We start from the raw sequence: 13618 nt of genomic DNA, 5'->3' as shown, positions 1-13618 counted from the left end.
CATGTGTGTGCATGTATGTGTGTGTGTGTGTGTGTGTGTGGGGTGCAAACTATGGTGCGAGCTCGGTTTGGACGTCGCATTTTAAAGCTCGTCATTCTGCAGAAGGCATGCTGTGCGTCAGACGTGTGAGCGTGAAAACATGCATTAGTTTCGTTAAATATGCGTTCAGATTGACTTTAAGTCCAGTCTGTGATGTTACAAAAGTGCCCTGACATTTCTGGAGTGTGTGCTTCTAAACGATGAGCTTGCAGGGGTGTGCCAACCAATTCTATGTAGCACACAGCGCAGTACATACTGACTGTTTTCTCGGGGAAAAGAAGTAGCTTTCTGGAATGCAGGTTTCATCAGATATTCTTCTTTGGCATGGCTGTTAGCTGTGGGCAGTGGGACAACAGACCCTGAGGCGAAGCCCATTTCCATCTCCTTTCCGCTCTCCCTTCTGTTCATAGCAGCCACTGCAGACCCAGAGACCACTGTCTGATAAGTCACACGTGCCAAGAGAGGCTGTCGAGCTAAACTGCAGCTTGTATGGTGTCATTTGCTGGCTGCAGATAATGAACGTTAAAGTGAGGTTAACTGATTAAGGACACATGGCTGGAATAATGTGCAAACAGGGCCCGAATCTGTGTTTCTGTCTCATGAATGAAAGTTTAAAGGTGTCATCTGTGTGGCTGCTGCAATCAGCTCTTATTAAGTTTTATGTGCATGAAATGCTGCGGCTGTCTTTGTCCTTTAAGTTCTTTTGCCTGCACCGCTTCATGCATGTAAAATAAAAACTGAAACCACTGCCTGACAACAGTTTAGATTTTCTTGAAATGAAGCCACATTTTAAATCTGCTGTAACTAGCACACCCCTGGCTTTGGTCTACGAACGTGTACATCCTGCATGTGTGTTTGCGTGCAGTGAACTGAGAGGGTGAGGGGTGAGGGAGGGGAAGGACGGGCGGAGTTAGGAACCTCTGTCTGTACTTGCTTTCCTTACTTGAGCCCTCCGGAGGGGACGGTGTGGCACTTCTTGTGCTCCAGAAGCTGCTCGGGCGTCTTGAGGAACTTGTGGCAGACGTCACACTCGAACATTCGCGTGATGAGGTGGATCTGCAGGTGCCGTTCGTACATGCTGCGCGTCTTGCACACAAAGTTGCAGAAGACGCACTCGAAGCCTGGCGGGAAGGAGAGAGGAGCGGGTGAGTCGAGGAGGCTGTCTGTTTTTCTGAAATGATTTTGAGTCTGGTTGTGCTCTTCAGACTAATACACCGAGTATTTAAGAGAAGCTGACACAGAGATTTACTGCTGCACTTCAATGAAGTTGGGGGAGTTTTCAAACTCCACTGTTATAAATCTGTGCATCATCAAACTCTGACGACATCTTCTGTGTTTTTTCTCCTCCTGCCTAGAGAAAGCTCGACGGTGAGGAGAGCTGCTGTAACAGGCTGCCTCTCGTGCGGCGCCATCTTGAGAAAGCATTATGTGTAAAACTGGCAGGCTGCACTGTGGAGTTACTTAATGGAAGAAGGGGACTAATTCAGAACAGCCTGGTTTGGGCCACACACGAACACAATTAAGTGAATGAAGTCAACATGTAATTTTGTCACTTTGCAACCTTCTGCAACTGTTCTGGATTAACGCTTGTGTTCCTGAACGATCCCTCGTCTCCTTGACGCCCGTTTTTGGTCTGTCACCAGGCGCGAGCAGCTTCCTGACCAAAGAGCAAGTGTTTAGTCTCAGTAAAGCTCCAGAAGATGAGGGTAATTACACTTTAGACGTGCTCGAAAAGCCCTGAACACATCTTCTTAATCAGTGTCTTACTGTGAGGGATGAGCACCAACAAACTATTTCCTGCCAAAGTTAAAACAGTTTTGCCTATTAGAATATTTTTTTCCCCATGAGGCTGTAACTGGTTTGTAGTGGGCAGGGCCAGCAGGAAAAAGGTGCACACACCAATCAGGATTTAACATTTGACTCATACTAGGATGCAGTTGGTGTGTTTTTCACACTGCTGTGTTGAAGGTCTGAAGGTTTTCAGCGTGTTGCGTATCTGCGGTTTCTTGCCTTTGTCAGACTTGTCCTCAGTTCCTGATCCCGAGTGGCTTCCAGAGCTGGACTGGCTGCCTGCAGAGGAGGGTGGGGCAAGCAGGCCCCTCAGCTCTTCATTACCGTGGGTGAGGTCTCCGCCCTCCGAGCTGTTGAGCGAATCGCTGAGGGCCGAGAGCGACGAGGAGGTGCTCTTGGTCTCGCTGAGGGGACTCCTCGAGTTCAGACCTGGACACGAGAGGACAGAAAAAAGTAAGAATCTTTATCCCGCTGTTAGAAAGCGATGTTGAGGAAAAACTGCAGGGTTTTCCGATGAGGAGAACCCACAGGAACACATCATGTGAGAACCCTGTTATGTACATGCCTGCGCACACCAACAGCATGAAGCAGGCAGCCTCGACAGTCCTGCGCTCCGGCTGAGGCCCCGCTGCCACTCAAATCAAGATGCAGTGTGCTTTTATTGATCCCTTGCTCTAAGTCCGCAATTCACCGGAAAGAGAGAGGGAATTAAGAAGGGGAGGCGGCGAGACGGGATGGAGGGGTGGGAAGCGCGGGTCATGGCCGAAGGAGCTAAGATGGCGGGAGCATCTCAGGGCACAGCTCAACAAAGGGCATTCACTCAGGAGGGAGTGAAAGGAGGGAGAAAAGGCTGCACGGATCCTGAAACGGTTGACCTATCTCTTTAATACAGGCACAGACCACACGAGAGCGAGGCTGAGACACAGAGGGATGCACGCTCAACACATACAGCACGGGAAGATGTGATTAATTGGCTTCAATCAAGTCTAAATATACCAGGGTCATTCACAGCACACCCTCAGCAGCATTTTGAATACAGTATTGAACCAGCGTGAGGAAGCTTTTATCTCGTCTGCTGCAGTATTTAACATACACTTGCCTTCTCTTACAACATCCAAAAGGCTAATGCCACAGAATGTATGCGAAAAAGAAAAAAAGATGCTGTTTTCTAAGCCAGCGGGCCTCAGCCTTGAACACACCTTCACTGAAACATCTTTTCTCTTTCACCACACACCTTTGTGCACAACTGCCCGGCAACACTGGTGATATAGGAAGGGAATTAAAGAAGCCAAGTCTGCCAAAGAGTAGACACGAAGGAATACTGTCACATAATTCACCACCTTCCCACCTCGCAGCCCTTTGCCTGCACAGAGTCCAGTCTTCCCAGGGGGTCAGCTTGAACTACGGCACCTGCTGAGCTCAGCCGTCTCCTGCGTGGGCGTGTCCACACAGCTGACCAGATAACTAGGCGTTCGCCGCCGGTCAGGATTCGCACTAAGTGGCGCTCCGTCTGCCTCGGCCTCTGAAGTACACGCACTTTAACAAACAGGGCTGGGTGGCGACAAAGTATTATGATCTGCACATACAGAGGGTGAGAGTCAGCCACGCTGACGTACGCTTGTGTTCGGCGGTGGCGGTGTCCATCTTGTGTGAGACCGAGATAAATGCCAAGCCAGGCTGGGAGACTTAAAAGATGGCCACAGTGGCATCGTAAACCCGGCTCGTCTCCAAAGGACCCAAGGCCTATTGATTTTTTCCCCTCAGGCACGATAAGGGCCAACCTTCTCAGATAAACAAGGCCACTGTGGCCTCTGAAAGACCCTCAGCTGTCTAGGCCGGACAATCCCACCCACCCACACACAAGCACAACGCGCACGCACACACACACACTGAGGAGCAGTGGAAGAGCAAAATGTCAGCAATAAACTGGACAAAGCTGTTTTAGACAAAAACACTCATATCGACCACCAGGGGTTCACACCAGCAGCTTTAAAAGTCCAAAGAAGGTCGACTGGAGGAGGCTCGAGTGCGAAACCCAATTCTGCTGCTCGTCTTCCTCTGAGCCCTCTGAACTGATGAAGGAGCGCAAGTTTAGGAAGCGAATAACTGTTTTTACATTAGTAACGTGATTTGACAAGAAACGGCCTTCACTGATTTCCTTTCCTGTGCACAAAAAGCTGAAAGATACAGGACGGTAAGCATTCACACAGCGATGCTCGTTTGCTCTGTTGGGTCTGAAATGAAAGTAGAGCTGAAGCCATTCGTCAGTCAGCCCATCAGGTAATTGGCACACATCTTGCTGATTGATTTATCATCATTTTGTAGGAAACTTGCCCAAAATAATAAAATAAAATATGTTTCTGCTTATACTTTAAGTGTCAATTCAGTCATTTTTCACTATTTTCTTGCATTTTAAAAACAAAGGGGCTCATTATAAAAACTGATCAGCAGATGAATCCATAATGACAACACTAATTAGCTGCAGTCCTCCATGAAACGATGACTGTAAGGCTCCAACGCGTAGTTTGAACTTGAATGTGAAGGTGTTACATAAACAAACATTCAGATTAACAGTGAAGAAACAGGAACTTCAGCATCGTCAGAAACTGGAGGGATTACACATAAAAAAGGTTCCAATTCTTAAAACCCTTACAGCTGAAAGTCAGCTCTTTAACCCTGGTCGCTGTTTAAATTTAAACCCCGTGTGTTGGAGTGCGGAGCCAAAACAATAGAAAATGTGTCACCGTCCAAGTACTGCACTGCATTTCTATTCTGAGCTGTGAACAAGAGCCACAATGTGTAAGCTACCACCCACTCTAACATGTGAGAGTAATTTTGAAAATAACTCCATAAATCATTTTTCTAGGGGTTGAATCATGTACTTTGCTACTATCCAGAACGTGTTTGACAACCCTGCGTGAACAGCAGAAACAAGCACATCACCCCTGAATCGATTAGCAGACCAATCAATCAATCAGGGAAGTCGAATCCAGCAAATATTTTGCTGATTGCTGATTTATTTAAGTCATTTTTTTGAAGCACAAAAGCCAAGTAGCTTCTCTTCTTTGTGTTATGTAATATTAATAAATGTGTCAAAGGAAAATAATATAATATAGCATAACTGATGTTGTTCCAAACCTACATTACACTGATGCACATGAGAGGAGAGCGTGGTATTAATGCTGTCAGCGAGCAGCAGCGACCATCAGGGCGTCCGTACCTGCATGCCCCGTGCTAATGTGGTTCTTCATGTCGTTCTCCTCCATGCAGACGTAGTCACAGACGCTGCAGCACAGCGAGAACATCCACTGCTCCTTGTCCACATGGAGCGACATGTGGCTGACAAACTGGGCGTTCAGCTCCGTCTGGAAATCACACACATGGCAGCTGGACGGAGAACAGAGAGGAAGAGGAAGAGGAAGGAAGATGGCAGGAATAACAGGGGGGGGGAGACCGTCAGCTTTAGTGTTAGATTATGCCTGCATGAATTGCTAAGTGGGACAGTGTGGATGCATTTGTTAAAGATTACTGAAGATACAGTATTTCCACACTGCATGCGGCCATTTTCAGAGTTTTTAAGTATTAAAGCGGCAGTACGACATTTTGAGAAACACAATGATTGGCTTTCTTTCTGAGAGTTAGATGAGAAGGTTGGGAACACTCGCTTGTTCGTACCGTCAATACGAAGCTAAAGCAAGGAGACAGTTAGCTTAGCTTAGCATAAAGGGAAACAGCTAGCCTGGCTCCAGGTTCAATTATTTATGTACCAACACATCTGAAATTGTCCAGGAAGTCATCAACAAACACTTTAATTTTACAGAGTAAATGATTTAACATAAATGAGCTTCAGAGGTGCCGAGGTGGCTTTGTGCCTTTGGACAGAGCCAGGCGAGCTGTTTCCTCCCACCTCCAACTTCCTGTGTTTATGCTAAGCTACGCTGAACGTCTCCTGGCTGTAGCTTCATACAGTCTTTAAAGATTTCGCATCATTCCCAGATATATGACTCATATAAACAGAGAGCATTGACAACATTAACGGTAGAGCAGTTTGGGAGAAATTTAATCAGGAGATCGATCATCAAGCTGCAGCTACAGATCAATCAAAGAATACAATGACTCCATCACGATTGGCTCCTAAAAGGAGTTCAGGCTGTGTTTCGGCCCGATCGTCACTACCTGTAGTAGTAGGGGCAGTTCTTGCGCTCGGCACCGTCGGCTGTAACAGCGCTGACGATCTGCTCGGCGTCTGTGTTGACCAGCTTGACAGAGTGGATGGTCAGGTGCTGATTGAGGTTAGCCCTGCACTTGGCTGCGTAAGGACACAGGTGACACTTGTACTTCCTCTCTTCTGCAACAGAACACAGAGACAAGACCCCGGGTTGTTGTAAACGTTACCTCAGATGATATTTCATTAAGTTGCGCTCAGCCTCGGAGCCTTTAAAGCTAGCTTAAACCTAATTGCTTAATGTCCAACCCTGCCTCACCTTCACTTGACCCCATATGTAACTCTGATCCTGGGAGGAGGGAGGAAAAACACCTTGTGATGTCTGACAGAATCAACCTTTCAGGGAAGCGCCTGAATATTCCCACAGGACGGTGAAAATCTCAGACGTCGTTTTACCTCATTTGTGAGCGAAATGAAAAAAGAAAATTAAAAAATCTTTTTATTTTTACCCCAAAACAAAGCAACATAACAGGACACAACATCCTTTTCACCCCCCCCCCCCCCCCTCACACACACACACACACACACACACACACACACACACACACACACACACACACACACACACACACACACACGCTCACACACACACACCATTTGCCCCAAGGACATGAAGCCAGGCAACCTTTATGTCGCTGGGGAAACCAAAAAGACCATCACACTGACATATGCCCCTGCTTCTGCTCTCTGTGGTGTGGCCAAGCTGTTCACAGCCAACACTCTCAGATGGTGTGTGTGTGTGTGTGTCGTGTGATGTGGTGTGTGCACGCAAAATGTGAGAGCATGTCCAATTGTGCGGGGGCATTTCGTACACGAGGCTCCATTTGTGCAGCCGGCGATTGAGTCTGCGATCTCAAGTAGGTTGTTTCATTTCTAATCCAGCCATAATTTGCTTAAAATAAAATTGTTTAAGCAGGATGTTGATTTTTTTTTGTTTTTTTCCCCCTCTAATAAGGACAGAGGAGGGGGTGCAGGAGACAGTGATGGGCTAGAATGGATCAATTTGGAGCAAAGAAGGGCCAAGTTTGAAAACACAGTGTAATCAGGACACTAGGGAGCGAACAGCTACATCCTGAGGAAGTCTCCCGTGTCTGAAAGTGAAAGAGGGAACCAATCGAGGCTGCATCAGAAGTACTGCTGTCTGTGTGTGTGTGTGTGTGTGTGTGTGGATACTCTGTGAGGCATCCCTCTAGCTGGGTAATTAGACGGGCAGTTTTCCCAGTGAGACTAATCATGGTAGTAATCTCTTTAAAGGAAGGGTAATCTAGTCTAGTAAGCCTTATTTACTTACTGTGGGCAGCACAACAACAAGCACACATGCACAAACACAGTAGCTAGCATCTATACATTGACGAAGAGTTCATTAGCATTAGCAAACGTACAAAGCGACGGCGGCGGCGCGCACATATGCCGACGATGTCCTTGTGTACGTGTGTTTATTTACCCGTGTGCAGAGACAAATGTCTGGACAGAGTCTGCTGCCGGCCGAACACCTTGCCACAGACCGGACAGGGGAAGAGCTGCTCATTTAGCCTCCACTGGGCAATCCCGTTTCCCGGCTCCCCATCGTCCTTTTCCGACTCTGGAACACACACACACACACACACACACACGCACGCACACACACACACACACACACACACACACACACACACAGATGCAGAAGACCATACTCATCATTCACCGCTGACACAATCAGCCACAAAAGCATCTGCAGGTGGACCAAAGGCCGCAAAGTCACGCTGCTATAAATCAACGTAACTTCGGTTCAATATGTATTGATGTCGAAAGCGTAACCACCAAACCAGAACACAGTGCTGTGGCATGTGCTCGAGTCCTGACGGTGGCGTTTTGGGCTTTTGTTTTCTAATTCGATATCAGTGGAGAGGTGACAGGACACGAGGGGACAGGAGGGGGATGAATGCGACAAAGGTCAGAAACAAACCTAGTGAAGCTGCAATTAGCAACAGTCCGGTATGAATGATGTGTCTTCAGATCAGTCAAACAGCTGGAACGATACAGTATTGTCTGTTTCATCCATTCATATCACACTTGGACATATTGGGAAATATGTTTATGTGCTTTCGTCCTGAGAGTTACATGAGAGGACTGATTCCACTCCGCTGCAGCCAGCAGGCGGTTTGCTAAAGCTTAGCACAAAGACCACAAAGAAGGGGAAGCCACAGGTCAGCTGAGACACCAGGAAGTGGATGTGTCGGACCTAGAAATAGCTCGGCACATTACCCCAATAAAACCACTCCTTTTGTTTTCACACTTTGGTTTTTGTTACTTAGCGAGCTTCAAAGGTGCGTGTAGTACGTAGGTGTATTCCTGAACTGTGGAGAGCTCGGCTAGCTGCTTCCCTGCTGCTCCGAAGCTCACCGGCTGTGTTGAGTAAGCTAAAAAAAAAAAAAAAAAAAAAATGTCCACACTATTCCTTTATAGTCAGGAAAAAGACATTTTCTACCAGCTACAATCAGCTCTTTCTGTGACGCTGCCCATGTGCCCTCCCTCCACCCATCAGTCCTCATCCCTCCTATGCAGGCCGTGTGGTTTTCCATGCTAATCAGCCCGCATCACTACATACTCCGCTTCTGGCCTCCACCCTGCTGGACAGACAGGCCGGAGGGGCTGCAGGGCGACAGACGAGAATGAAAGAGACGACGCGGTTCAGTCTGTGGTTAATGAATGGTTGGTGTCTGATGCGTTCGCTCGTTTGGCTGCTTTAAATCACCTTCTTAGGACTGTGTTGAAGCGTCTCATAGCGAGATACGAAGGTGACAGCAGCAGACTGATGCGCCTCAAATCTATTCCTCCAATAACATTTCCTGACATCTAATCAGGAGAAGTCTGATTCCCTTCAGGGTCACTGAAACAACACAGTTAACACACTGCGGGCTAATTTGCTAACCCACAAGACTGAAACCTGTCTGCTACCATTTGACAGATGCTCCGCATGCAGCCCTGGGGGGGGGGGGCGCAGAGTGAAGGCATTCTCAAAGTCAACAGCGAAGCAGTCCTTTGCTCTAAAGCCTGCAGCGCACACACATCGCTGAAGCTCTCCTTGCAGCGCGTCACCCCACTTTCCTCCACCGCTTCATCAAAGACACAAATGAGTGGCTGCAGTTTTCAGACGCTTTGATCGAATCTGTCCCCGCTTCAACTTCAGCCTCGCCATGTGAACACGGCGCAGAGAACGAGTCCACGAGGGTGAAGGCGTGCTTCTGCAGAGGGAGGCATGATTTCTCCTTACTGTCTGTGTGCTCACAGAACATGCGACTCAGCCTGACCTCGGCCAAAATGTTTGCACTTGGAGGGCGTCAGATAAAGAGAAGTGATTCTTTAAGCTTCTCCCAGTTTTTTTTTTTATGTCCTGTGCAAATAAAAGATGCTCAGTTTCTTACTGAACCTTTGAATTCTTCGCAGATGGAAGTCAGCTGGACAGACTTTACAAAAGAGAAACACAAGGGGAAAATAATCTTTAAGTCACATAATGTACAGTTTATGTTTAATGTAAAATAGTGATGAAGGTGCATTTTACCAGTAAAATGTCTTTTTTTCCCGACAGAACAGTCAAAGTGGGGCCTGTGGGCCAAAGTTGGCCCGTGATAAGGTTCAATTTGATTAAATAAACAAATAATATTGTAGTGTATTTTTTGTAATGTATTTTTTTATGAGGGAAAAATGGTCTTTATGTTTGTAGGATCCCTAATTATTCATTATTTTTCACAATCTGAGTGACACTGTCAGTCAATTAATGCATCTGGTGTTTGCCTTTGGCCCAGCATTAACTTTCATTTTTGGCCTCCAGGGGAAAAACGTTTGGGTTCTCGCCCACCAATGAAGGAGTTTGTGAGCGTAAGGACACAACGAGGAGGAGCAAAGACTGTTTTCTCACTTTCAGGGTTAAGTATTGTGTAAAACAAATGTTAAAGAGCAGATGCCCTGGATTTGGAAGGAGGTGTGAAAGGACATTTTACTGTTGTGGCACTGACTCACAAACCTTGGAGCGTTTTTTCTGCATTGGTCTCACATGTCTAATCCCCTCTTTGCCCTCTAAACTAGCGGATTTCTGTTGTGCGCCTTTGTTTGCTTGCTTTTACTCGTGTCACGATGTTTTTGGAAGTGTCAAAGCGAAACAGCACATTGGGTTTGATTCGAGCTCACAAAATGCATTTAAATTCAGGTTTTTTTTGGCTAATGTATTTACATATGCAAAGTATGTGTTATATATGCAGCAATATATGTGCCAAGTGTTTTATAATTAATCAAATATAATGAAAATTTATTGCACTGCATGTCTCACGTTACCTTGATTTGGAAAAAACGCGGAATAAATCAGGCTTATATCACATGGTGCCACACGGGGAATAACGCAGCGGTCAAAACTCGGAGTACTGAAAGAAAATTTTTATGAACTCAGCTTTGAGGAGATGCAGCACGTTCAAACTGCATTTAATTAAGTGATGATGAAGCATCTTTTTTCACAGTATTTTCTCGAGGAAAATGTCATTTCCAACACATCAGAAATGAACGAACAGTCTAGATCAGTTTGAATTTTAAATGGATTTTTAAGGAAATATGCTAAATGTTGCCTGGACAGCTCCTCCAATGTGACTTTATCACCTGTTTACTGAATATCTTTACCTCCTTCCTGCTGTAGGTCTGTGACTCATCACTCTAAACCTGTGTTTGTGTGTGTGATGGTTAATGCATGCACACAGGTGGTAAAGGAGGCAGCAGACAGACGTGAGTTACGGCGACCTCAGGCCACCTGCAGGTCACAGACTTCCTGACCTCCTGCATTAGCCGCACTCTGCCTCTCGCCACCACGGCCTTCGTATCCGACTTCTTCGACCGCCTGTTCACACTTCTTTTCTCCAAACTCATCGTCTGTGTGCAGCTTATTCCGAGAATCCGTCACCTTCTTATGGGGCTTGAAGCTAACGCTAAGTCCGTAAAAGCATTAACTCACAAGTGAGACTCGGGGATGGCCCGGTCAGGGCGCCAGCTCGGGGCCACGACCCGGCAAACGCACTGATGATTAAGCCAGTTATGGAGTGGCGTGGGCCTTGAAGTGGTTAATGGGTTAATTAGCGCTATTAGAGCTGGACAGAGAGGGACACAAACAAGAAATTAAGGATTGTGCTAAACCCCAGACTGAAGGGAGAAGATGGCAAACTCACTGAGGTCACACAAACTCCTGCTCACGTATTCTTTCTTAAAGAGAAACACCCAAAATCTCTATTTCTGCATTACTAGCTGTTGCACTGTCCATCAGTGTGTTAACTCAGCCTTTATATCCAGGTTTTAATCAAAACATGACTATAATAATACAAATATTTATATCTTTCCCTCTAGAAAAACAGGTACGTTGCCAAAGACATGATTAAAACATCTGCAATAACAATGTCGGCATTTCCTCTTAAATAAACAGCAAGACAGCCGTGACACAGCAGCCAATTATAAGTCATCACCCAAAAATAAAATGTGTCTAAGTCTCTTAATGCTGCGTGCTGTGAGAACAGCAAAGTCCAGCCGACTAGAGATGCTTAACAGGAACTGAGGCGGGGGGAATAAAACGAAGAGAAAGAAAATGTGTGGACAGACACACATGAAGCGGAGAAAAGAGTAAAACTGTGCAACAGCAGACGAGCGAGCAGCAGAGGCTGGATCTGAAGCTTAAACACACAAGGGAAAGGGGAGGTGGGCTGGGCGAATTAACTTTCAGGACACTCTTGACACCCAGAAGCCAATCAGATTTTCATTAACTGGCAGAGGGGCAGGCAAAGCTGGCACAAGCTAATTAACCTCTGGATCTCTCACTGCCAAAGGAACACGGAGGGAAGTTCTGGGATGCCAGGGAAGAGGGGAGGAGAGGGAGACGGGGGATGCCCCGAGCAGAGGCCTCCAGGTTGGGGAAATGTGTGAGAGCGCAGAGCGGGCGGGTGGAGCTCTGAATATGGGAGGAGGGAGGAGGAGGGTTTACGGGAGAGGAGGGGGAGATCACGTAAAGCTGGAGGTGGTTAATTGTGATGCGTCCTTGTGCCGTGGACTGAAGAGGTGTCTTCACGTGTGTTAAAGCCAGTGAGAGGGTGAGAGAGTGACGTGTGTTCACTCTAAACTAACACTGTTCAGTGTGTGTAGTGGCTTTGCTGTTGTGAATTTATTCTTTTTTTTTTTTTTTAAATGATAATTTAAAAAAGCTCCATTCTTCAATGATGAAGAGTATTGACGAAGAGCCAGCCGATAACGAGTCTGGATAAGACGAAGATGAACCCTACAGCTGGTTATCGGCTTCACTCTGAGCCTTTCTTACTTTATGATTCCTGCATGTTCTGTGAAAAATGAAGGATTACTTCAGGACATCAGTGTCAAACTACAACCTGTGTGTTACTCTAATAAATGATAAGTGTCTAAAATGATGTCATGTGTGAGTCAAAAAAAGTTTTCTTGGGGGAGGAACTGATTGACGCAGCAGCACTGACCGCTGGCACTTAATCACTTCCTTGTTTCGGCCCGCTGCAGACTTTGGAGATCTTCGTGTTAAACAACAGACGCGGACAAGCGTAAAGACACAGGGCTGCAGCTAACGATCGTTTTCACCACTGATTCATCTGCTGATTGTTTTCTAACTGTCATCAGCTCAGGACGATGGCTTCAGTTTGCTTGTTGCGTCTGACCGTCCAGAAACTAAAGATATTCAACTTCCTGTCAAACACGACGAAGAACAACAGCAAACATTTACATTTGAGGAGCTGGAGCCGCTAAATGTTTGTCGTGTTTGAATGAAAAATGATCAAAAAGTTCATTCGATGATCACAAAAGTTACAGATTAATTTACTGTCGACCGATGGATCGATTGTTCCACTGAGATAATACTCATGCATCTACTGCCTGCAAACCAAAGGCCAGTGATATCTTCATGCTCTCTACAGCTCTGAGTGTGTGTGTGTGTGTGTGTGTGTGTGTGTGTGTGTGTGTGTGTTACATGTCTTACCGTGAAACGGCGCTCTGGTAGAAGAGCTGGCCTCTGCGGGGGAGGAGCTCTTGGAGCCCGAGTTAAAGGGTGATTGTCTGAAGCACTCGTCCAGGAACGGACTGAAAATGAAGCGTGATGCCGACAGTTAAACGGCTGCAAAGTCAAACACACGTTCAACCGCAGGAGAACCAACGCGTGGCGTTTATGATGGACTATCATCCGCTCACCTGTTTATTCCCACCATGTTACTGTCTTTGTGGTTGTTGGATTTGCTGACTTTTTCTGCAAAAAAAAAAGAGAAAATAACAGAAATGATCAACCCAGACAGTAAAATTTACATATTTATATTTAACATTTCTATTTTTTCACTGTACTGTCTCTTTAAATCCATTTCTACAATCCACTCTCCAAACACGACCACCTGTCACCACCTGGCATGACTGAACATCTGGATGTGGACAATAAATGGCACGATCTCATCTTTGTGTTTTTATCTTCCAGAGGAAAACCTGCACCTGAGTAATCTAAATAATCTGAGTCATCTGAATAATCTGAGTAATTTGAGAAATCTGAGTAATTTG

General features: G+C 46.2%; 1 protein-coding gene across 2 annotated transcripts in view; it reads right to left on the bottom strand.

Annotated features, from left to right (window-relative positions):
- Window positions 1-13618, bottom strand: part of znf827 (zinc finger protein 827) — a 62343-nt gene that overhangs the window by 3889 nt on the left and 44836 nt on the right. For both annotated transcript variants that reach the window (XM_076727690.1, XM_076727691.1), the window contains exons 7-13: window positions 13265-13319; window positions 13056-13156; window positions 7500-7637; window positions 6007-6178; window positions 5051-5217; window positions 2050-2259; window positions 983-1160 (exon numbers count right to left, since the gene is read on the bottom strand). In XM_076727690.1, the coding sequence (XP_076583805.1) occupies window positions 983-1160; window positions 2050-2259; window positions 5051-5217; window positions 6007-6178; window positions 7500-7637; window positions 13056-13156; window positions 13265-13319 (1021 nt within the window). The remainder of the gene's footprint in view (window positions 1-982; window positions 1161-2049; window positions 2260-5050; window positions 5218-6006; window positions 6179-7499; window positions 7638-13055; window positions 13157-13264; window positions 13320-13618) is intronic.

The sequence above is a fragment of the Chaetodon auriga genome, chromosome 4 (genome assembly GCF_051107435.1).
Source record: "Chaetodon auriga isolate fChaAug3 chromosome 4, fChaAug3.hap1, whole genome shotgun sequence".
Lineage (NCBI taxonomy): Eukaryota > Metazoa > Chordata > Actinopteri > Chaetodontiformes > Chaetodontidae > Chaetodon > Chaetodon auriga.
Note: the sequence above shows the minus strand (reverse complement) of the source record. Positions and strands in the feature narration are given on the sequence as shown.